The following is a 25,347-nucleotide window of genomic DNA, read 5'->3' on the forward strand; positions in this document are numbered from 1 at the left end:
GGGTGGATCAGGTATAGATTCCCAGAGTGTTTGGCTTTTTTCCCCCTTTTTATTGTGGTAATAAATACATAGTGTAAAATTTACCATTTTAACCATTTTTAAGTGACTGTAATACAAATTAAGTACATTCACATTGTTATGCAACCATCACAACCATCCATATCCAGAATATTTTCATCTTCTCACACTGAAACTCTGTACCCATGAAACAGTAACTCCCCATGCCCTTCTCCCCCTCAGCAACTTTCTACCTTCTAAGTACCTTTCTACTTTTTGTCTCTGTGGACTTGACTACTTTAGTTTCCTCATATGAGTGGAATAATGTAATATTTGTCCTTTCATGTCTGCCTTATTTTTCTTAGCATTATCCTCAAGGGTTACACATGTTGTACATATCATAATTTCCTTCCTTTTTAAGGCTGTATAATATTTCACCATATATATATACCACAATTCATTTGTTCCTTCACTCATGAATGGGCATTTGGGTTGTTTCCACCTTTTGGCAATTAGGAACAATACCTGTCTGAGTCCCTGCTTTCCCTTCTTTTGTGTATATAGTCAGAAGTGGAATTGCTGGGGCTTATGGTAATTCTCTATTTAATTTTTTGAAAAAATTTTCCATAGGAGCTGCACCATTTTATATTCCTCCCAACAATACACAAAGATTCCAACCCCTACATATTCACCAACACTTTTTATTTTCTGTTTTTTTTGCTTTGTTTTATTTTTTATTTTTTAGTGGGCACCGTAATGGGTGGGTTTGGCTTTTGCTCTGACTCTGAGAAGATGAATAGGAGTTGGATGGGAAAGGTAGACTGTGGGTGCATTCCAGCCACAGGAAAGGCATATGAAAGGCCAGAGGTTTGCAGTGCGGGGTGTGCCCAGGGACAGAGCAGACCATAAGGCTGAGACTTACAAAGCATGGGGAAAAGATAGTAGGGGATGAGGACTGTAGGCAGTGGCCACCATCCCATCTCAGAGGCCTGAATCCTGACTGAGAATCTTGACTTGTCTCCATTGACATAACAGATGGCTTCAAAGTCTGGATGGCTTAGAAACTCCCATAGCCAGGGAGCTCCCAATCCTTATCAGTAGTCCCACATCCACTGTGTGACTCTACACTGCATTAGATGTGACCAGGGCAAGTATCTCCTTATCTGAGCCTTAGTTTCTTCTTCTGTAAAATGGGGAGTGGGAGAAGGTTGCAACAGTACCTACAAGAGAGAGCGCGTTAGCTGCATGATCAGTGCAGTCTGCTGTGATGGGGAGGCTTTGGGCTCCTTGCTGCAGACTGACTCACCCTGGCTTGTTCTGGCCTGTCTGGCAGCGAGGATTCCCAGCCCTATGGGCCTTGGACTATATTCCGTGGCCACTCCACCATGAGTCCTGGAGCCAAGGGGCTCTCGCTGGGAGAAAAGCAGCAAAGCAGACCCAGGCAGGGTGTGGGCCACCCTGAGAACAAGTGAACAGACCCAGGGCTGGTCACAGGGCCTCCCCAGTGCCCGGGGCTTGGTAGTGTACACAGCCACACCTCAATGACACCTCAAAACAGCTCCTCCAGAAGGTGGCAGTCATATGTCCATGTCACAGACAAGGAAACTGAAGCCTGGCCAGGGAAACTTGCCCAAGGGCACCAAGCTAGGAAGCAGCAGGACCAGGATTCAAACATGAGTCTCTCTGAGGATTTATGCATTACTGGAAAGTTGGACCAGATTCATTCCTTTATTTGTTCATTCATCATTCAACAAATATTTACTGAGCAATATTTACTATGTGCCAGGTCCTACACCAGGAGTAAATGAGACACAGTCTCTGTCCCTGGACCTTTCCAAGGGCTGGAAATGACCCCTTATTAAGATTCTGCTATGTGCCAGGAGCATATCTAAATCAGTTCATTTAATCCTCACAGCAATCTGGAGAGACAGAGATTATTAGCTTCATTTTATAGGGAAGAAAGTTGAGAATCAGGAAAGGAAGTGAATTGTCCACGGTTGCACAGTTGGAGAGGGGCAGAGCCTGTGCTTGGTGACCTGCGGTGTCTGTTCTGTGTGTGTTCCTGGAGCCTGAAACCTCTGACCATGAGTTCAGTGGTCCAGGGTGGACACTCTGTCAGTCATGGCCATGTGCCTGCCCAGCCTGGGACCTGTGAGACCAGTTCACAGCTGTGATGGAGTCTGAACTTCTTACTTAAATACTATCCTGGGATGGAAAAAGGGTACTGGGTAGGGCCTGAAAGGAGACCCACTGTCCTGAAAGTCCAGGTCCACCTCGGCAGGATGCAGGGCCCTGGGCAAGTCCTGTTTCTCTGGCTTCAGTCCTGTCATCTTCAAGTGGGCTATGGCACTCTGCCATGCCGTGGCCTAAGGCCCTTGGGAGGAGCAAAGGCCATCATGAGAGAAGAAACTACACAATCTCATAGCATGACCACAGAGCAGTGGTGGAGGATATGGAGGGAGTGGGGAAGAGAGCTGACCAGGCCCTGTTGGGGGCACAGAACCTCAACTCCTTTCTTTACCCAGAAAATCATACATAGTGAGGATAAATTTGAAATTGTCCTCCTCCAGGAAGCCTTCCCTTACCTACCCACTCAGAGGCTGGACCAGAGGCCTCCTTCCCTTATAGGACTGGCCACACTGTGTGGTCATTGTTTCCCCCACTGGAGTCTCAGAGCTGGGAGTACATCTGGGTCCTAGGTACCCTGCACAGCATCCATCTAGAGTGGGTGCTGGGAGTATCTGGGGGACAGATGAGTGCTGCCTCAGTCCCTGCAGGCACCCTCCTCACCCTCACCCCGCGCCCTGCAGCCTTACTCCTGCCCTCCACACTCTGGCTCTCCTGGCTGGTCCACTCTTTCTTGCCCTTCCCCTCCTTCCCAAAGTGGAGAGGGAAGGGGATGCTCACTTTGTCCAGGCCCAGTCCTCTCTGTGGGCCTCTGTCCGCCTGAGCAGGAGGCAAACATGAAGCCGCATTTCCCGAGCCTCCTTGCTCTACCGGGCCCTTGCCTGTCTGGGGTAAAGCAAGAAATCAGAAACGGTTCCTTAACAAATGACTCCGAAACCCGACCAAACGGCATCCTTATTAACCACCATGAGGGGCCATTAAATCTGCAGGGCTCAGGGAAGCCTGTCTGGTGACAAAGTGCAGAGCAGAATGAAGTCCGGGAAGGCACGGGCTCATGCAGGGCGCCACATGGCGGGCGCACACTTCTTTGCGAATCAGGAATCACAAGGCCCGGTTGCCGTGGCAGCAGCGGCCCCCCCCCCAAGGCAGGAGTTTGGCCAGGACCTCACGGCCGAGGCAGCCGGAGCCATGGCCACCAAGTGGTTCCGTGGCTCAGCGCGCCCTTTCGCATGCAGAGCCACAGGTGGGCCAGGAGGGGCCTGGCAGGAGAGAGGGGGCCCGATGCGGGGTGGAGCTGGAGCGGTAGGAGAGAACTAGCAACGAGGGGTGGGGGCCGCACTTTCTCTCCCCTTCGCAGTTGCTGCAGGGCCCTGCTCAGAGTTCTTTTAACCCCCTTATGTTACTTAAAACCATTTCAAGAGAAACTATACTATGTGCCAGGCTCAGTGAGACCAAGTGACTTGTGCCATAATGGGTCACTCAGTTCAAAAGTCATGGGTAGGATTTCAGCCCAGGTGTCTTTCTTCACACATACATATGATATGTCTATACACCTATATCTCTGTCTAGTCACCTACTTTGTGCCAGGCACAGTTCCAGCATCAAGGATACAATAGTGAACAAAACAACAAAACCCTGTACTCAGGAGTTTGTGCTAATGTGGGCAGAGGTGGCTGGAATGGATAATAAACAAAAAAGAAAAATATAAAAAATGTTGGATAGTAATAAGAGCCATGGAGAAAAAAAAGGAAGCTGGGAGGAGGGGCTGGCAAGTGCTGGAGGGTGGGTGGGGGTGCACTGAGAAGGGACTTCTGAGTAAAGGCACCCATCAGAGCGCAAGGGGCAGGGGTGGTGTCTAGGAATAGGGAACTGCAAGGACGAAGAGAGTCAGGTGGGAGCAGCCCTGCCCATCCTTCATGGGCCAGCTCCAAGGTCCCCTCCCCTGGTAGGCCAGCTCCCCCACCTCCAGAACAGCCCACACCGAGGCTGGGTGGCAGGAACTGGGCTCTCACTTGGCCTTTGAACCTCCCTAGATTTGATGTCTCCGCTGTTTATCCCAGTCAGAAGAAATTCAGCACCTTCACAGAGGCCCCATAATCCGGGCTTCATTCCGTGGAAATGGTGAGTTTGTGCAGCTGCCCTGACACTCCCGTGGCCCCCCAAGTTCCCCACTATGGCTGATGAGCTGAGCTGTTTAAGGGGCACAGCTTATACCTCTCAAGCCCTCCATTCATCTGCAACATAGAGCTTGGCTCAGAACCAGGGCCTTAGCCATGTTTGGTAAGTGCAGGACTGTAGTGAAAAACACCTGGGCTGGGACCACAGAGACTTGGGTTCCATCTCCAGCTCTTGCACCCACTGGCTGTGGGCCCTTGAATGAGTTACTAGCCCTCCCTGAAGTCTAAGGGGCCAATGGCGGAGGATGTGATTGCACCTTGAGCCCCATGACCATCAAGGCCGGGCTGGAAGCTGGGTGCAGGGACCACAGAGAAGCATTGCCCCTCCACCCCCAGGTCAGGGTGGTTGCTTGGGAAGGACTTGCTCTGTGGATGGACTGGATGGGTGTGGCTGGCCCGGCTCTGACTGTGCTGTGACTCAGTCTCACGTAGGACCTGGGACCTATGGCTGTAAGGAGACCTGTTTCATCAAGAAGAAGCTGAAGAAGGAAGTGGGTACAGGCTGGGCCAGGGCCCAGGAAGCCACCAGGCTCACCCAGCTGCCCCATGTCCAGTACCAGGCCATCATGAGAGAGAGGCAGCTGCAGGTGAGGCCCCTGGGGCCACGCTCCTCCCTACCCCAAAGCACTGCCTTCAGTGTCCGCCCAGGCCCAGGTAGAGCTCCTCCTTTAAGGAACATATTCACCCTCCAGGCTCCTTCCCATGTGGACATTCCCAAGTTCAAAGTTGTTACTTTCTGCTCTCTTCTCTTGGTGCAGAAGGAAAAGCTAGGGCCTGGCTCCTACGAATTAAAAGACTTCTTAGAACTTCTGCAACAGAAACCATGCAGCACCCGGGGGCTGCTCAGCTCCGGGGAGATTCGCTTCTGAGGACTCATGGGGGTAGGTGTTTTCTTAGGCAGAGTGGGAGCCCTCCCACCCTCTTCCTCTGCTCTCTGCACAGCTTGCACCGTGAGGGGTGCTGGAAGCACCACTCCCCTCCTCATACAGTCTCCTTGCCAAGCCTGGCCAGGCTCTCCTCTGGTCCCCACAACCCCTCTGCTGTCCAGTGCCATGGCTTCAAGCCCACAGGCTGTCATATATTCCTGCATCTGTCCCTACCACCAGACTGACAGCTCCCTGCTAGCAGGAATGGGGCTCTTCTCTGAATCCCCAGCCAGAGCCTGGCATATATTAGGTGCGCAACAAACTCACCCATCTGTATATCCATCCAACCAGTTAGCAAATAATGATTGGGCACCTACCGAGAGCCATGCACTGTTCTAGGGCCCCGGGACTCCAGGAGTGATAAAGACAAGGTCCCTGCCCTCATGGAGCAGGCATCCTAGCGATAGAACAACAGTACAAAGAAGCAAATCATACATAATCAGGGCTAGGAGGAAAAATGAGATAGGGAAGGTTCAGTGAGTGATGGAGGTGCAGTTTATAGTACGGTCAGGGAAGTCTTCCTGGAGGAAGTGACATGTGAGCAAAATCTGCAGGAAATGAACAACAGAGACTCAAGGGATCTGCAGGAAAGCATTCCAAGCAGTGGGAACAGCAAAGGTAAGGCCCTGACTTAGACCAGCAGGCAGGATGCCAGTGAGGCTGGAGGGAGAGGCCTAGGGTGGCAGGAAGAGGGACAGCAGAGAAGTGGGGATCAGACCACCAGGATCTTGCAGCCAGGCAGGGGCTTCGGGATTGATTCCAAGTGCTGTGGGGGGACAGTGGAGGGTTCTGATAGGTGAAGGACCTGATTTATATCTTCACCTCCTCAGGCCCTACACCCTGCTTGGGGTTGGGGGAAGGGTTGGAGGCTGCTACAGTGTCCACAGGGAAGTGATGGTGGTGAGAGGTAGCATAGCAGGAGGGCTGCCTGGCATCAGTGGATGGTCGTCCCATGTCGGGGTACTGAATGGGTTTCAAACTCAGGAAAGTCTTGAGGGAGAAGGCAGAGGTCACAGCACACCTTGTGGTTTGTGGCATGCCCCTCCTGCCCTTGTGCTCACTGTGCTGGACACTCCTGCATCCTTCCCTCCTCAAGTGTGCTGTGCTCTTCCACTAGGGGCTTTGTCCCCACTGGTCCCTCTGCCTCTGCAGAAATGCCCTTTCTCCCTCAGTGGCCCCTTGGCCTAAGGAACTACTACTCATCCCTCAGTCCCAAGGTTACTTCCTCTGGAAGTCTACCTGACCCCCACTCAGTGGCATCTCTTTTCTAGGAGTCCCAATTGTGACTGTGTGTTTAGGGTCTCTCCTACAGGAATCAGTGACTGAGGGTGGGCTACATCTGCCTGGTTGGTTCACTGCAGAATCCCCAGGTCTCAGCAGTGCCTGGCATATAGTACACAGGCACTAAGTATTTGTGGACTGAATACATGCATGTGTGCCTACTAAGTACCAGGTGTTCCATAACGCTCTGATTTTTTACCACCACTCCAGATGAGGTCCTGGAGGCTCAGAGGAAGTAAACATCTTGCCCCAGGCTGCACTGCCAGCAAGTGGGGAATGTCCAGCCCCAAAGCCAGGGCCTTTCCTCCACACCTCACCACTGTGAAACCTTCCACGAAGCCTGGAAATTACTCTTTGCTATGTACAGGGGACAAGCACAGGCATCATCCTGTGCAGAAGCTGTAACTGCAGCGACTGGAGAGAGGATGCCTGGAGGTATTTAAGAACAAGTCGTGACCTTCCAATCTAAAGTAATAACTGATACTTAACATGGCACTTACCACATGCCAGGCACTGTCCTAAGCACTTGAGTATACTAATTAATTTAATCCTCACAACAATCCTGTGAAGTGAGCACTATCATTATCTCCACTTTACAGATAAGAAAACTGGGGTACAGACAGGGTGAGTAACCGGCCAAGGTCACAGAGCTATTTAGCCGCGGAAGTAGGATTTGAATCCAAGGTGTCTGCTCATAAATACTGCACTTTACCCGTGGGCTTGGCTCCCTTGACTATCTTGACTATCAGTGGAGGTTAGGGTCTAATGTCAGAGCCCAGCCCAGTTACACAGAGGAGTTGGAGGAACAAATTGAATGCTGTTTCCTTCCAGCTCTGGGGCATCTGTGAGTGTTGGCTGAGCAGGGTGAAGGTGTCATGGCCTGTCCCTCCCTTCTGGCCGTCTCTTCTTCCCCAACCCTGGTCCCCAAATCCACTCCTGCAGTAATGTCCACTAGGCCCTGCAGAACTTCCCTGAGCTGTTCTCCTGGGGACAGGGCTGGACAAAAAGTTCCAGAAGTTGGCACTGCCCCAGTGGGTGCAGAAAACAGTCCTTGGGGGGCTCATATCCAAGGCTTACTTCTCTCAGCTGTCATCTTACAATGAGATCTGGACTGGCCTCCCTGGTCTCTGGTCCCTTCAGTTATGCCCCCAGCACTGCAGGTCTGCAAACACCTGTGTAGGGCACACAGGGGCTCCCCCAGTGCCAATGCCAAAGCTGTGGTACCTGCTTTGGGGCCCCATGCATCCATCCCCAGAGAGGATGTGGTTGTGAACCACACCCCCTGCCAAGGCAATACCTTCTCCTCTGGTTTCAAAACCCATCCCCCATTAGCCGTGCTGCTGCCCCCACCACCTGCCTCAGAGTACTCTCCTCTCTCTTGGTTTTGGGGACCCTGGGCTCCAGAGCCCTGGCGTTCCTCTGCCAGCTGTCCTCCACAGCTCCCTTTCCTCAGACCTCATCTTGACCCTCCCTTACCCTCTTTGGGTGATCTCTCTCCCCCAGCCAGACTGCATGCAGATGGCTCCAGATCCCACCCTAGGGCCCCCCAGGAACCTCAAACTCTGAATGCCCCACCCCATGTCAGCATCTCCCCCAGGCCTGCTCTTCCTGGGGAATGGTGCCATCCAGCTGCCAGAGCCAGAGACCCAGTGGCTTGTTCCTTGTCCCTTGCTCTCCACAGTCACCGGGGTCCATGCACTCACCTTCTGTCCTCCCATTTCTTCCTTTCGTGGCCACTGCCACCACCCCAACTACCCCACCCTCACCTAGGGGCAGCCTCCTGACTGACCTCCTGGTCTCCCACCATTGTCAGAGCACCTTCCTAAGGACCCTCACACCTCAGAATCAGGTCTCAAGGCTGCGGGGGGGCCTTCAGAGCCCTTCCCACCCTCTTCCCGGTATCTCTCCCAGCTGGCCTCAAAGGTGTTCTGGTCTCCCTCCCTTTGCCCCTCGGCCTGAGGGTCCTGCCTGCTCCCCTACACCTGTTTCTGGGATCCTTCTCATCCTCAAGGTCCAGCCAAAGAAAGTCTCCTAAGTGACGATTCCTGCATTGCCCCCAACCCCAACCCCAAATGTACACTGTGCTGGGGCCTCAGAAGTTCTGAGAACATAACATTCTAGTTAAAACCTTGACAGGTGTGCTGCTTCTACGTCTCTGGACTGGAAGGTTTTAAGGAAGAGATGAGGCTATGACAACACAGTACTGGGCTTCTGCCACCAGTCCACCTTCTCCAGGCGCAGTGGCGATCTGCTGTGTCACTTCTAAGGTCTCCTGGGAGTTGTGCTCAGTGCCCTCCTATCCCAAGTGCCCAGCAGATGGTAGCGGCTCAGAAAGATCATGGATTTTGCAGTTGGAACCCTAATGCTGCCCCTTTCTGGAGATGGGACCTTGGACTTGAGATTTGACTCTCTGAGACTCAGTTTCCCAATCTGCTAACTGCAGACAATGCTGACTTGCTCTCATTAGGTTGCCTTCAGGACCAGGATGTTACAGTTTGTGAAGCACTTGACATGCCACACAAAAGAACCAGCTTCCTACTTTGGGGCTTTTCTCTTGCACACATCTGGAAGCCCCTAGCCCCAGATGGGGACAATATGTAGTCCTGTCCTTCAGGGGGCAAACAGATCTGATGCCACAGTGGCCAGACTCCCCTAGCAGAGCTCCCTGCTTCTCAGCTGTCCTGGGCTGCTTCCCCAGGGCTGAGCCATCCATGGAGCGGCAGCGACACTGTGTGGCTGAGAGATGCACAGCAGCAAACATCCTGCCAGGTCTCTAGCCAAGGATGCCCACCCACCTCACTCCACCAGCAAAGACCATACTTCTGACCCTGGCAGTCAAGGCCCCAGATGCTTTTTCCAGTCACAAGTCTCAGTCTCTCCTACCTCCTCCTCCTGAGCCCCCAAGGCAACCGCCGCCTGACTTACTATGTGTCGGTGCCCACTATGGGCAGGGCACTGTGTAAGAAGCTTTATAGACATTATTTAATTTCATCCTCATTATCCTGGAAGAAAGTATTACTACCTCCTCGGTACAAAGGCAGACCATGAGGTTCAGAAGGACTAAGTGGTGTGCTCAAAGTCCTTCAGCTAGGAAGCAGCTGAGGCAGGATGCAAACCCAGGACTCCAGATCCTCCCAAGTCATGGCATTGTTCACAGCAGCGAGAAACCCATTCATGTCAATGCAGGGCTATGACATGGGTGTAATGGATGGGTTTCCCAGCAGGCCAAAGGAAGCAACCATCTGGGGTGATGGGGAGGAAAGGCTTCATTCCCAGCAGGGATGACCTTCAAGCTGGCTTTGCAGGATGAGTAGAATTTCCCAAGTCAAATGAGGCAGGAAGGGCATTTCTGGTGGTGGTAGCAGCACAAGCAACAGGCCAGGAGGCTGGCACAATGGGTGTGTATGGGGACCCGTGAGGAGCCTACTTGGGCAAGTGTGGGATGTAAGAAGGGAGAAGTGCAAGATGAGTTGGACAGGTCCCAGGGCCCTGGTGAAGAGCCTGAACTTGGAGTGGTAGAGGCTCCCCAACTGACAGTGTTGTGGGATGGGGGCAGTTAACACACAAGGGTCTCCCAAATCCCCTTCCCCTCCCCAGGGCATCTCCCCTCAGAGGCACTCAGCACAGGGACTGGGCTGAAGGCCTTTATGTCCCTCCCTCCCCTGCAGAACTACTATCCAGGCCCTGGAAATGGTGGCGAGAAGGGCAACCCGTACACGAAGCTGGAGGAGAAGGCCTGGAACCGGTCTCACTCCAAGGGCCTCATGTGCAGGATGACCAACAAGCCACCCCCCTGGCTCCTCAGGTACGGCTCTCGACTGGTGGGGTCTTGGGGAGAGACTCCCAGAGCAGGTGGGGAGACTAAGACCCCAAGTGGGTGATGGACCTGCCTCAGCAGCTCTCCTGCGAGGACTGTCACCTGTGTTCTGTTCTAGGGGAGTGGTCTGGCACCTGGCATCTACTCCTTCAAAAGTGGCATTGAGGCATACCTGGCACAATCCATGGGCACCCGGGGCCTCTATGACACTTTCTCTGGTGACTGAAGCAAGCCCCAGCCTTACGGACATTACTCTGTGCAGGTGTATACCCAGGCAGGGTGTGGGGGTGCCTTCCCCAGCAGGGTGCCAGGCCTCACTTACAGACACCAGGCATACCGCCCCACATGCCAGGTGCTGTGCAGGGCCCTGCCAACAAGCTGCTCACTCCACCCTCACAGCCATGATAGGATGTGGCTGCCTGTGTTAGATGAGGAGACTGAGGCTGCCTGGTAAGGGGAAGAACTGGGATTTGAACCCCAGCACAGTTGTCTGACTGCACTGGCATGAACTGCACAAGAGGGACAGATGGCCACAGTGCCAGGATAGGATGGGGGACTGGCCACAAGGTGAGGCCTGCAGGGGCAGTGTGAGTGTGGGTGTACTGCTGTTTTAAAACACTTCCCAGGCATCATAGACCCAGCTCAGCTGGCTGGGTCCAGTGGCAGCGCTCTGTTGACAAGTCACAGAGTTGGAGGGTCGGGAGGGGAGACTGAGGGAGAATTTTAATTTGACATCCACTTTCCTGCACCTGTCAAGCTGTTGTGTGATCCATGGCATGCTCAGAGCAAGTGGAATGAAGTATCTGTCTAGTTACTTGTATATTTTGTCTCTGCTATGCATTCACTCAGTGTGTGCCTTTAAGGCCAGGTCATAGTCTAGTTACAGGGGACACCTGCCCTCATGGCACTTATATTCCAGTGGAAATAAAACAGTCGTGAGTACAAAACAATACAGAGTGTTAGCAGGGGGTAAGCACTACAGAAAACTACATCTGGAGTGCAAGGAAGCAGGTGGTGGTGGTGAAATGTTGAGAAGCTTTTGGACCAGTTGGTAAGTAGCCACTGAATGAGTCCTCTGACCGGCCTGCCTCAGGGCCTCCCAGACCGCCCAGGACTAGCTACTACAGGGGTCCTGCCCAGCACCACAGGGGCCTTCAGGGCCTCCTCAGGCCCTACAGCCAATACCCATTCTGACTGTCAGTGCCCGGGCCACAGAGCAATATTTTTTATTATCTAAAAAATAATAGACTTTATTTTTTAGAGCAGTTGTAGGTTCACGGCAAAATTGAGCAAAAAGTGCACAGTCCCCATATGCCTCGTCCACTTTGTGTGCACAGCTTTCCACTGTCAACATCCTACCCCAGAGTGTGATGTTTGGTACAGTTGAGGGCCCAATAATCATAATCACCTAGTTTACACAAGGGCTTACCCTTGGTATTATACATTCTATGGGTTTGGACAAATGTATGACAATGTGTGTCCACCATTATAGCATCATACAGGGTCATTTCATTTCACTGCCCTCAAAATCCTCTATGTTCCCTTGTCACACTGGTTTTTAAATATTTGGACTTTTGCTCCTGTTGAGAACACTGCTTGACTCAGAAAACATCCAGGAGATGAGTGAAGGAAGGAAGGAAAGAAGGGGTAAAGGCCAGTTGGGCTGTAGGGAAGTGAGAGGTGCTGTCAGACTGACGCCACCCCTGGCTGGGGGCTGCATCGCCTCTGGCCCAGCTTGGGAGAGCCTTGGAAGCCCTGGCCTTGCAGGTAGGGGGTGGACATCCGGAAGCAGGGTGGAGGGTGATACCACACTGTCTGGCCACGTGCTTTTCTCTGCTGCTGAGGTTCCAGAAAGGGAGTACTTGATTTTCCTGGCATAACAGATACCTTTTTTTCTTTCTATTTCTCAGAAAAAAAAGCCCAAGGAACTGATGAGTTTTAAGAGCTTCATGGAAGAACTTAACTCACGTCATAATAAGAAGCGTGGGGTTTTTTCAAAAGCTTCCCGAAACTCGGAAACTCCTACAGAGAGGATTTACTGGGCCACCCTTAGCCAGTGTCCCCGAAAACAAGTCAGTGTTCCCCACCCGTCCCCTCCATGGCCTGTCTGCCTTCTCTCAGAAGGTGGCTGTCCTGCAGGGTGGGACCCAGGTGGGGGTGGCTGTTTCAGGGGGAAAGCCCAGCCTTGGGCATCAGCTGCACCTGGTTTTCAATCCTGGTCTTGCACTTAGCACTTACCAGTCACTTTGGGTAAGTCCCTCTCACTCTCTGAGCCTTGGTTTACTTGTCCTATGAGCAAAACTAGGTGGCTTAAATCAGTACATAAATGATATTAAGTATGAGTGCTAATAGCATGGTGCCTGGTCACTGGGAAGTGTTCACCTGCCCCTCCTGCCCCTGGAGAGAGGCCCCGGGGGGAAACTGGAGCAGGGTAGAATGTGGATAGGGGGTCTACCCCAACAGAGGGACTGCACAACTGCTCCACCCAAGGAAGCATGGGCTCCTCTTGGGGAGCGCAGCAACCAGAGGTCTGGATAGGCCCCAGACTTTAGCTGAGCCCCTGCAAGCAAGATCTACCCCCAGGGAGGACCGCTGAGGGCTTGGGAGGGAGTAGAGTCCAGAGGGAGCCAACATTTGCCAACTGCCTGTGCTGGGCCAGGCATCTTCCAGTCCCATAAGGAACGGATTATCATTTGCATTTCACGGTAACTGAGGCCCAGAGATAGGAAGTGATTTGTCTCTGCTCCCCCAGCTAGGGCGAGAGGGAACTGGAACGGAACCCAGCTCATCTAGCTCCAAGTCTGTGTGGCTTCTGCTCCCCAGGCTGGGGTCTCTATGGACCCTGCCAGAGCCCATGGGAACCTGGAAAGAGGTGTCAGGCTGATGGGTGGGGATTAGAGTGAATGGCACAGGTCATGAGGGCACTGCAGGGCTCCTTCACCCTGGGAGGATGGGCTCCCGGTGAGTTGGGAGGTGAAGGTACCCTCCACCCACAAGGCCTAGGGTTGCCAAGTGGGTGAGGTCAGCACCCAGGAGCCCTTACCTGCCCTGGCCCCAGGCCAACCACAACCAGGCCTGTCTAGCTTTCATTCCTTACCCCTAGGCCACATCTGGTCCAGGTATGTGGCTTCCTCCAGAGCAGAAATGCAAGCAAGTTAACCAGCCACCATTCCTGCTGTCTTCCAAGCAGACAGGCATAAAGGCCTACCAGATAATTTTGGGAAGCTGGGTGAGTGAGTCTGGGGTGGGGGGTACATGGTGATGGGCAGGGAACCCTCTCCTGACTCTATAGGTGACCCCACACCCTCCTTACCCCTGGGAACTGATGCTCTGAGTGAGCCAGAGCCCATCTCTTTTGTCCCCAAGGGACTAACACGCATTCCCACTGTCTCATTTCTCCAAGGCATTGGTTTCCAAACTTGAGTGGGTATTACATCATCTTGGAGGGCTTGTTAAAAAACACAGATTGCTGGGCATCACTTCAGAGCATCTGATGCAGTAGCCTGGAGTGGGGCCTGGGAATTTGCATTTCTAACAAGTTCCTCGGTGATATCGATGCTGTTCCAGGGACCACACTTTAAGAACCACTGCACTCAGTGACATTACCCCAGAGCCATCCCACTTTCTTATTTTCCCAGGGACATGTTCCCTCTATTCTCTTTGTCTCGTGGCCTCAGGGAGGGCTGGTGGAGTTGGCCCATTTCTCATCTCTGGAAAAGCAAGGCCCTCCTCTGTCTCCATCCTTTCTCCTTGCTTTGCTCTCCCTAGACGCAGCCATCCACATATGTGTGATGTAACCTTTAACTTGTTAGTATTCTTGTGTTTTTTTGCATGCCTCCCTAATTTACACAAATGGCATTGGACATCAACCTAATTCTGTTTCTTATCCCTGCCCTTTGGTTTTTAAGTGTACCTTTTATTGGGTTCTGATGATCACACAGAAGGTGCATGAATTCCAAGTGAACAGCTCCATGAATTGTCACAAAATGGAATTGCTCATGCAACCACCCACCAGAGCATTGAAGAGCACATGTCCAGCACCCGAGGAGCTCCCTACCCCCATACCCCTGGACAACATACACCTCCCATGGAGCCCCTGTATTCCAATAATACAGGGAAGTTTTGCTTAGTTTTGAGCAGCTGATGATTTTTAAGGTCTCTCCTGGTTTCCCTGGGAACATCTTATTTGTAACTTATCTACCTTCCCATTATGTCTGCACTGCCTCATCCTGCAGCCCCCCACCTGAGTTCTCTCCCATTCACCCCACCTCCTCACTCTCAGAGTGATGGCTTGGCCCCCCGTGTGCCTGCACCCTGCTGCCCTGCCCTATTCTCACAAGGGCCAGCTAGTCAATCCTCCGCATTCTTCCTGCTCTCACCTCCAGCCTGCACCTCCTGCCAAGGGTCCCAAATAAGATGTTTAGATAAGAGCCAGATGACTATGCTGCTTCTATGGAGCCAGTCACTCCAACGTGGGAAGGGGGGCTTCTGTGAGGTCTGGGATCCAGAGGGTGAGCCCACCCTGCCCCCAGGCATCTGCTCGCACACCTTGGCCTGGGAGCCTGCCCCCACGAGACAGGACTTCCCCTCGTTGGGGGCAAGTTTGGCTTCACGCTGGCCTTGTGTCTGGTTCCTAACATCTGCCAGCCCACCCCTGTCACAGCTTCCCTGGAGACAGTGGAATTCCTGTCCTGCTGACCTCCTGCCCTCCCTGGTCACCCTGGGCATGTTGCATTGCCTCTCTGACCTCTCTTGGTGCCTCTTAGATCTACGACCAGGTAGGATGGTCCTCAGTCCCCAGGACTGCCAACAAAGTACCACAAACTAGGAGGTCTAAAACAACAGAAGTGTGTCCTCTCACAGTTCTGGAGGCCACAGTGTGAAATCCAGGTGTTGGTAGGTCTGTGTTCCATCTGAAACCTGCAGGGAGAACTCCTCCCGGCCTCTTTCTAGCTTCTGGCGGCGACTGGCCAGCCTTGGAGTTCCTTGGCTTGTAACTGCACCACTCCAGTCTCTGCCTCGGTCTGGCTGTCTCCATCCCCGCCCCACCCCGGCCTAGGACTTCCACAGACCTTTCTGGAGGACACAGCCCAGAGGGTAGGGAGGAGCCTGGGGTGGGGGAGGAGCCTGCCTGCTAACGCCACTGCCTCCCCTCCCTGGTGCAGAACCCCGTGGGTGTGGGCCGCTACCCCAACACCTGGCTGATGGAGACAAAGGACCAACGGCAGCGATATCGGTCCCTGTCTTTGGGCTTTTACCAGAGAAAGTGCTTCTGAGGGATGTAAGCCTGGCTGCTGAGCTCTAAGAGAAGATCCTGGAGGTTTCAATACCTAGTGATTGAACTTCCATGTAATTCCCTGTAATTTCTCCAATCTTTATTCATGAAGGGCACTTGTCTGGCCGCAGAGAGTGGGAAGGGAAGGCGAGCGATATCACACAGACTTTCAGTCACCATCCTTGTTTTCAGTCCCACCGTCACTCCCACTCCCAGAGGTGCCTGGCGCCCCCAGCAACTCAGTCTTGAGGAGTGAGGGAATTCTTCACCTTCTCTTCCGTGGGCTTAGCGTTTAGCTTTCTTGGGTCCACTGTGTTAACTGCCATTCTTCTGTCTGCTTTGCAACTTCCAAAATATTTTCTTGTCCTGCTGCTTCTATTCTTTTTGTCCTTGTGAGTATATGCTTTTAAATTTTGATACCTTTACTCTTGGTTTAGTGGGATTTCAAGAAAGAGACAGGTTAGTGTATACATTCAATCCACTGTGGTGAAATTTCTGAGTTTCAAAGGAAAACTTAAAATGTTGCAAGTATCACACCTAAAAAGACAACCCATAATATTAAAAAAAGACGAGACATGTTTTGACCTTTTCTTCTGAAACATGAATAGTAGAAAAACACTTAATACAGAATTCTCAAGAAAAAGACTTGAAATTGTAGAGTTCTCTATGTAGTCAAACTATCATTCATGTACAAGGGAAATAGCAATGCACAAGGATTTGGGATGTATATCAAATGTACTTTTCTGAAAATGTTACTGGGGGATATACTATAATCAAAATGAAAAATGGATTAGCATGGAAAGCTCAAGAAATGGAAAATAATATGTAAGAATGTATCTGGCTATGATACAGCAGATAAATGTAACCAAAACAAAAACTGGAAATACAAATACCAAGCAAGTGGAATTCAAGATGAAAATATTACAGGACAAAGATGAGTATTTAATCATGATAAACAATAAAATCCATGAAGAAGGATCTAAATCTTTGCACACCCAACATAATAGTGACAAATTCCCTCAATCATAATGGGAATTTTTAATAGACCTGTCTGAGAATTTGACAGATAAGGATAAATAATAGTTTATCCTTAATAATTTGGAGGATTTGAGTAGGTGTATTACTCCACATTATTTTTAGATACTCATGGAAATGTATAAAGGTTGATCCTCTAAGAAGATGTCATTTAAAAATGTCTAAATTAAGACAGTCTACATAGAAAAGTTTAGGTCACTTTTTCTAAACAAAGCATAATAAAATATTAACAAAAAAAGGATAACTCCCAAAACCAAGTACTTGGAAATTAGAAAGCATTCTTCTAAATAGGTTTGAGTTCTAACAGCTACATGCAAGAGAATGAAACTGGAATATTGTCTATCCCCATACACAAAAGTAAACTCAAAATGGATCAAAGACCTGAATGTAAGTCATGAAACCATAAAACTCTTAGAAGAAAACATAGGCAAAAATCTCTTAAATATAAACATGAGCAACTTTTTCCTGAGCACATCTCCTTGGGCAAGGGAAACAAAAAATGAACAAATGGGATTACATCATGCTAAAAAGCTTCTGTACAGCAAAGGACACAATCAGCAGAACAAAAAGGCATCCTACAGTATGGGAGAGTATATTTATAAATGACATATCTGACAAAGGGTCAACATCCAAAATATATGAAGACCTCACATGCCTCAACACCCAAAAAGCAAATAACCCTATTAAAAAATGGGCAGAGGATATAAACAGACAATTCTCCAAAGAAGAAATTCAGATGGCTAACAGGCACATGAAAAGATGCTCCAATGCTAATTATCAGGGAAATGCGAATTAAAACCACTATGAGTTATCACCTCACACAAGTTAGGATGGCCGACGTAGAAAACAATAGGAACAACAAATGCTGGAGAGGATGCGGAGAAAGGGGAACCCTCCTACAGTGCTGGTGGGAATGTAAATTAGTTCAACCACTGAGGAAAGCAGTAAGGAGGTACCTCAAAAAACTAAAAATAAAAATACTGTTTGACCCAGGAATTCCACTCCTAGGAATTTACTCTAAGAATGTAGGAGCCCAGTTTCAAAAAGACATATGAACTCTTATGTTTATCGCAGCACTATTTACAATAGCCAAGAAATGAAGCAACCTAAGTGTCCATCAGTAGATGAATGGATAAAGAGGATGTGGTACATACACACAATGGAATATTATTCAGCCATAAGAAGAAAATAAATCATACCATTTGCAACAACATGGATGGAGCTAGAGGGTATTATGCTCAGTGAAATACAAGTACTAAATTATTTCATTCATCTGTGGAGAATAAGAACAAAGCAAAACCTGAAGGAACAAAACAGCAGCAGGTTCACAGAACCCAAGAATGGACTAACAGTTACCAAAGGGAAAGGGACTAGGGGGCGGGTGGGTGGGAAGGGAGGGATAAGGGGAATAAGGGGCATTACAGTTAGCACATATAATGTAGGGGGTGCCGCATGGGGAAGGCAGTATAGCACAGAGAAGACAAGTAGTTGTAATGGGGTATGTGGAGGGGACTTGATAATGGGGGGAATCTAGTAACCACAATGTTGCTAATGTAATTGTATATTAATGATACCAAAATAAAAATAAATAAATAGGTTTGGGGTCTAAAAGAAAATCAAGTTTGAACTTACAAACCTATGTAATATTGTCAAAACACCCATTAGAGCAAAACCCATAGCTTTCATGCTTTTAATATTAAGCAAGAATGATTGAAACCCAAAGAAGCAATCATTCAACTGTAGAAGTTTAAAAAAAAAGACAAAAAAAAAATAATAAAGCAGCAGTATCAATAAAAGAACAAACAAAAATGAATGGAGACAGGAAGGCTGGAGGTGATCTCACTGGATCTTCACAGCCCCTCAGTGCTGACATGCTGTTGTAAATCCCTTCCTTTGGCTCTAGGCAGCTGGTCATGATCCAATGTGCCTATGGATGAAAAAGTGTAGAAAATCCACAGACTGCATCAGTGATGTACAAAGGCAAAGGGTGACTGTCTCTGCTGCCTTCCTCATCTCAGTCATGAGTAAGTAAGGCTAGGAGAGGTGATGGAAATGGCTTCAAGTCCCATTGCCAAACAGAGGCAGGGCGGGGACCAGAAAGAATGGCTTTGACTGTGACCCTGTGCTTCAGCCTCTCCTCCTGGGCCAGGCTCAGAGGAAGCCATGGGTGGCAGAGCACAACATGTCTTGAACAGCTAGCTGTCTGTAGTCCAGGTGAGGGAGGGTGTATGCTGGGCAGCTGGGAAGTCTCCTTCTGGAATGTGTCACCACAGCTCATCTTTATCACACCTCACTCCCAAAGCTCATCTGCTTCTTCCTGCCACATTTCAGGGTTCTGGGCTTTCAGCTAGGCAGCCTGGATGTAGCTCCTACATGGGAAAGGTAGCCTTTTGTTTTCCATTTAGAGTTCTGTGTGCAGGAGGTGCTTCATTAATGTGGTCGATTGACCAGTGGGCCAGGTTTCCCTTCTGGCCACCTACCCGGCACTCGGGGCCAGGTCTTTTTACCCCAGCTGGCGCACCCTCTCCTGCATGGACATGTGCACTCTGTGCTCAGGCCAGGCCATGCTTTGCATTCTCTGTGCTTTGCCACACTGTGATCTGTTCTTGAAACATTCTTCTCCTAGTTTCTGTCAGGGAAACTATTCATCCTCCACAACTCTGCTTAAATATGAAGCCTTTCCTGATTTTTCCACAGTGCCTCTTTTTTTTCCTTTTCTTTTTATTCATTTATTTTTAAAATTAAGGTACCACTGATATACAATCTTATGAAGGTTTCACAGGAGCAGCATTATATTTCAACATTCACCCATATTATCAAGTCTCCCCCCAACCCCGTTGCAGTCACTCGGACAGTGCCTCTCTATTCTTAGTCTCTTGTGAATTCCCAGACTGAAGCACTTTCCCCATTACATTGTAAATATTTATTCATATGCCTGGGGTTCTTACTAAGCAGAACTTTGTTCTCTAGCTCCAGTGTTTAGGTGGCATGCACAGAAGGAGCTCAATGAATTTTTGTTAAAAGATGAGTCAAGTCAGCGCTTTAATTGATGAAATGGTATGGAGTCTGTATAACTCCATGAAAGGAACACTTGGGCAGCTTCCAGTTTGATTTGGCAGAAGTTTATTTTTGCTTATAAGTTTTTTCATCTGATGTTTCATTATGAACATTTTCAAACATACCGAAAATTGTAAGGATTTTAGAGTATATGTCTATGTACCCACCACTCAGATTCTATCGTTAATGTTTTTATCTTGTTGCTTCATGACATCTTTCTACCTCTCTGTCCTTCTATCTGTCTATTAATCATCTTAGAATTAGTACATTTCAAAGTCAGCACAGACATCAATACACTTCCTCCTAAGTACTCCAGTATATATGCTACCTTTCCAACATTTTAAACTCAAGCCATATTCCTTGTCTAGGAATCTGAAATTGAAATCATAGATATCCATTCTTTGTAATAATAATAATTAGTTCTTATGTTCTTGGATTATATTTATAATGTGTGAAGTGATTTTTATATATTTACTGCATAGTAACTTTAAAAGCTAGAAATGACTCAGTATTTTTCAGTTGAGACAAGTGAAGTTTGGGGAGAGAAAATGATTTCCTAAAGCTGCTGCTAGTCACTGGCGTTCATGCACTGAGTCTTCAAAATTAGTTGAGCAGTAACTATGCTCACATCCTGGCTGCTGGAACGTTGCAAAAGAGAACCAGACAGCATTCTGCCCAAGAGTGGCTCCCTGCTCCATGAGGAAGGCTCTCACCCCCCTTTTTACAGTTACAGGGGGAGTGGGATGGAAGATGAGGGCGAGTGGACCAGGACTTCTCTCTCGACATCCAGAACGCTTTCCCTACTATTTCCCCCACAGCTTTCTGGAGGGAAGGACCAGGGGGGAAGGCTCTTTGAACCCAGGACAGCTAAGGCAGAGGTAGCCTTTCCTGTGATCGTCCTTCCCCCCACCTGCCCTCAACTGGCCCGTCTCTTTTCTTCACCTCCTAGGCCTTTGTGTATGCTGCTTTGGTGGAAGATCTGGAAGTCTGGACAGGAAAAGGGGACTCTTGGGAAGCTCAGTATAGAGTCCCCCACTCCCTAATCCCACTACACATTTACTGTGCAACATGGAAGCCTGGTGATTGCCATGGAGACAATGTGGCAGCAGGGAGAGAGAGGGCCTTAGCTCCAGGGAAGGCAGAGTGCAGAGAAGGTTGTATGTTTACTTTTCCTTCCTTCCTTCTTTTCTTCTCTCTTCCTTCCTTTACTTTTAGTAGGGGTGGGTGGGAATAGAGACTTGCACCTATTTCTGGGCTGATGGGCAAGGAAGGAGCAGGTGATTCATTTGTGAGGTGGTGGAACCCACTTCTTACATAGACTGGAGGGGTTGGTCACCTGAGGACAGAAAAAGGTTGATCTTGGATGAGGGCAGTGGGAGAGGAAATCAAAAAGATTGAAGATTCGATTAAATTTAGCCAACTTTTAGTAGGGCTCAGAGATCCTAGCTTAGAAGGTCACAGGCAAATGGGGCAGAGGGCATTGATGTAGAATCCAGTACATGACAGAGGACTCAGCAAGATGCTGGAGGAGCATAGAGTGCAGAGAGAGGATTTCTGAAGTTGGCCTGGAGAAGTAGTGCGGATGCAGGGAAATGGAGGTCATTCCAGGCTGCCAGCAGGCATGGAGGGGGTGGTAAACAGCCCGGGAGCTGCCATGTGGCTGGAGGCTGGAGCATAGGACAAGATACAGCAAGTGATGAAGCAAGATGGACTAGGCAAGGTGGGACTGCAGCGTCTGGATGTAGGAGTTTGGCCCTTTCGCACACAATTACCTGCAAATCACATAGCTGACAGTAAATCACATAGCTGACAGGCTTGTAGTCAGAAAAATACAGTTGACACGGGGAGATCTTTGAAAAGGGCTGTTTGAAAGATGAAATACTGGGGTGGGACTTGGCTTTGCCTCCTCGGGTCTGAATTACCAGTTGCTCAGGCAACCTTAGAGGTTGAGACTTCAGCACAGACCCTAAAAAATGAGCCCTGGGTTGGGGAAGAGACTCACAAGGTTCAGTGCTCACAAGCTGTGTGCCTTGACAAGTCCCCTGAGCTTTCTGAGGCATGGCTCAATCCCCTAATGATCTCGGCATTTATGGAGCCTGTCCCAGGGGGTAGCTTGGACTCTGCTCTGTATAGTCTGGTCTGCTCGATAGCCTGGTTCAGATCATCCTGACCTCCCAACCTGACGTGGCCTGTTTGAGGCTCTGACAAGTTGGCGGGGTTTGGGAAAAGATGTAGGCTCATCTGCTCTGTTATCTCCTGGCTGTAGTGCCCTGGGCTACTAAGTAACCTCTCCCTCTTTCAACTATGGAATGTGGATAATAAAGTCTGTCTCACAGGCTTGACTGAGGCTATTTAGAAGAAGGACTTGTCACCCTCCTCCTTTCCCACAGCCCAGCATTTTCAGCAGGACGCCCTCAGCATTGGGACAGCACTTCTGCACAGAGCTGGACTCTCCTACCCATGGTGGGATGTGTAGTGCCCCTGGTACCTGCTCACTGGTTGACAGAAATAGCCCCCTGTCTTTGTGACAGCCCCCAAACTCTACTGCACAATTTCATTGCCTGCTAGGGGACAAAAACCACCTCCAGTTTAGTGATTTAAGATACATTTATGAGTGCCAACTATCTGCAAGGGAGTGTAATGGGCTTACCCTTGGAAGAGGTTGTATGTAATGGCAGCAGGAACGGTGGCCTAGGATGCAGGAAAAATGATTGTATGTCCCAGGTCTATACAAATCATTTCATCTTTTTCTGACTCTAAGTCTACATCTGTACTGGATGAACACCTATGTTCAAGGCCATGGCTATTTTTCCAAATCACTTACAGTTGAAGATATGGTACATTGCAAGGGGATAGAGAAAGTACTATGGAATTCAGAGGAGGGAAAGATTACATCTAATTTGGAGACTTAGGGAGGGCTGCTTGCAAGAAGTGACATTTGGGCTGGCTCTTAAAAGTTGGATAAGAGTTGGGGTTGACCAAGAATGGACTAACAGTTACCAAAAGGAAAGGGACTGGGGAAGATGGGTGAGAAGGGAGGGATAAGGGCAGGGAAAAAGAAAGGGGGCATCATGATTAGCATGTATAATGTGGGGGGCACAGGGAGGGCTGTGCAACACCGAGAAGACAAGTAGTGATTCTACAGCCTCTTAGTACGCTGATGGGCAGTGACTGTAATGGGGTTTGTTGGGGGGAGTTGGTGAAGGGGGGGGAGCCTAGTAAACATAATGTTCTTCATGTAATTGTAGATTAATGATACCAAAATTAAGAAAAAGAAAAAAGGAAAAAAGAAGAGTTGGGGTTGAAAAGACAGTAACAACCATTTTAATAAAAAGTTGACTGTGCATGGTAGTGTACTAAACTCTATATGAACATCATCTCTTATGGGCCAGGAAAAGCCCTGTGAGGTATATATTATTATCTTTATTACGTAGATGAGTAAATTCAGTAACTTTCTCAGGGCCACAGTGAGTTACTGACTGTATCAGCTAGCTATTGCTGTGTAAGAAGCCACACCAAAATTCAGTGGCTTAAAACAATATTTATTTATTATTCATGAGTCTATGGGTTGGCTGACTGGAGACAAGCTGGTCTGGGACAGTCTCAGATGGGACAACTGTACTCTCTTCCACATGGACTCTCACCCTTCAGCAATCCATCCCAGGCTTATTATGGAGGAGGCAGGGGTTTGAGAGAGGAAATGTGTAAGGCCTTTTGCAGCCTAGGCTCAAGGCATACCGTTATTTCTACCACCTTCTATTGGCCAAAGAAAGTTACAAGTCCATCCCAGATTCAAGGGGAGGGGAAGTAGACTCTATCTTTTGATGGGAGAGGCTGCAGAGTCACATTGCCAAGGGCATGGGTACAAGGAAAAGTGGAGACTTGGACCATTTTTGTCCTCTGCTATCTATGGTAACAGAGCAGGATTGCATCTTTGGTCTAGTTGGTTCCAAACTGTGTTCTTTTCACAAGGGTTCATTTCTTCTAAGGAGGAGAAAAAAAATTAGGACCAAGGAAAGAGCATGAGCATAAGAAAGGGAGTAAAAAAGGTCAGGACATGTCTGGAGAACACTAGATCATTCATTTTGGATGAGGTGTGGTGTATAAAGGGGAATAGCAGAGAAAAAGGCAGACAGGGTTGGCTAGGTAAGTCCTTGGAGGCTTTGAATGCAAAACTAAGTTGTTTGGACTTTATCCTGTCTGTGAGAAGCCAGGTTAAAAGTCAGATCTATAATATACTACCTACAGTAAAATTCACTTTTAGGAATATAGTTCTATGAGTTTTGACAAATGCATATGGTTGTATAATCACCTAAACAAGCAAGGTATGGAATATTATCATCACCCCAAAAAGTTTCCTTTGCCATTTGTAGTCAATCTCCTCTCCCTCCCTGAGATCCTGACAACTACTGAAATGACTACCATCTCTATAGTCTTACCCTTTCCAGAATGTTGTATAAATGAAATCATGCCATCTGTAGAATTTTGTGTCTTTTCTTTCATTTTATGTAATGCTCTTAAGATTCATCCATGTCATTGCACTCATTAGCAGTTAGTTCCTTTTTAATGCTGACTTGTATTCCATTGTATGTATGTACCACCGATTGTCTATCCATTTCCAAGGTAAAGGATTGTTCCCAGTTGGGCAACTGCAAATAAAGCTGCTATACACTGTCACAGACAGATCTTTGCATAGACATATGTTTTCATTTCTCTTAGGTAAACATCTAGAGTAGGATTCTTATTGGTAAGTATAGGTGTATTTTTATAAGAAACTGCTGAACTGTTTTCCGAAATGGCTATACATTTTTATTCACACCAGTAATGCATGTAGGGTCTAATTGCTTCATATCCTTGTCAATATTTAGTATTGGCAGGTTTTTCCCCCTAATTTTAGCCATCCTAATAAGTGTATTTCCTTATAACTTGAATTTGCATTTTTCCAAAGACAAGATGTTGGGCATCTTCTCATGTGCTTCCTCTGTATCTCTTTTTTCACCAATTAAAAAAAACAAGTTCCTTGTTTTCTTATATTAAGTTTTGAAAGTTCTTTCTATATTCTAGGTTTACACCCTTTATCAGATAGTCTGCTTTGCAAATATTTTCTCCTGTACACTCACACAGGTTTTAACAGGAAGTAACTCTTGTGTTTGAAAAATGTGCTCTGTGGCATTGTGGAATGGGAGAGTGAGATGGGGTGGGAGAGACAAGGGGCTATCATAATGGTCAAGAGAGAGCTGAGACTTGGAGCCAGTCTAGGGATAGTGAGATGGGAAGGAGTGAAGATCCAGAAGGTATGGAGACCCACTGGATGGGTGTTAAAGCCTCTTTTACCCTGAGGAGCCCACCCTCCCATCTTCCTTCCTTTGACAGATATTTGTGGAGTAACTACTAAGCACCAGGTTGCAGTCTAGGCATGGGGAAATACCAGTAAAGAAATTAAAGCCCTGCCATCATGGAGTTTACATCTTAGTGGGGAAGACAGACAATAAACAAACATATGGTGTAACATAATGGCTGGAAGATTCTGTTGGATACACAAAGCTGGAGGTTCTTACTGAAATGCCATCTTACAATGGCTCCACGGATGGGAAAGAGAGTCTTCAGGAGAGAAAAGAATCAGAACAACAGGAGCGACTTGAGCCTGAGGTTAGG

At 48.7% G+C, this 25,347-nt stretch overlaps 1 protein-coding gene across 1 annotated transcript; it reads left to right on the forward strand.

Moving 5' to 3' along the window:
* The first annotated feature begins 3,192 nt into the window (after window positions 1-3,192).
* CIMAP2 (ciliary microtubule associated protein 2) lies at window positions 3,193-15,601 on the forward strand. Its single transcript, XM_037021792.2, is given in 11 exon segments — window positions 3,193-3,336; window positions 3,339-3,367; window positions 4,158-4,245; window positions 4,724-4,888; window positions 5,060-5,182; window positions 10,177-10,313; window positions 10,348-10,360; window positions 10,444-10,587; window positions 12,236-12,397; window positions 13,429-13,554; window positions 15,491-15,601. Coding segments are annotated over 11 exon segments (1,242 nt in total).
* Window positions 15,602-25,347: the final 9,746 nt, after the last annotated feature.

The sequence above is a fragment of the Manis javanica genome, chromosome 4 (genome assembly GCF_040802235.1).
Source record: "Manis javanica isolate MJ-LG chromosome 4, MJ_LKY, whole genome shotgun sequence".
NCBI lineage: Eukaryota > Metazoa > Chordata > Mammalia > Pholidota > Manidae > Manis > Manis javanica.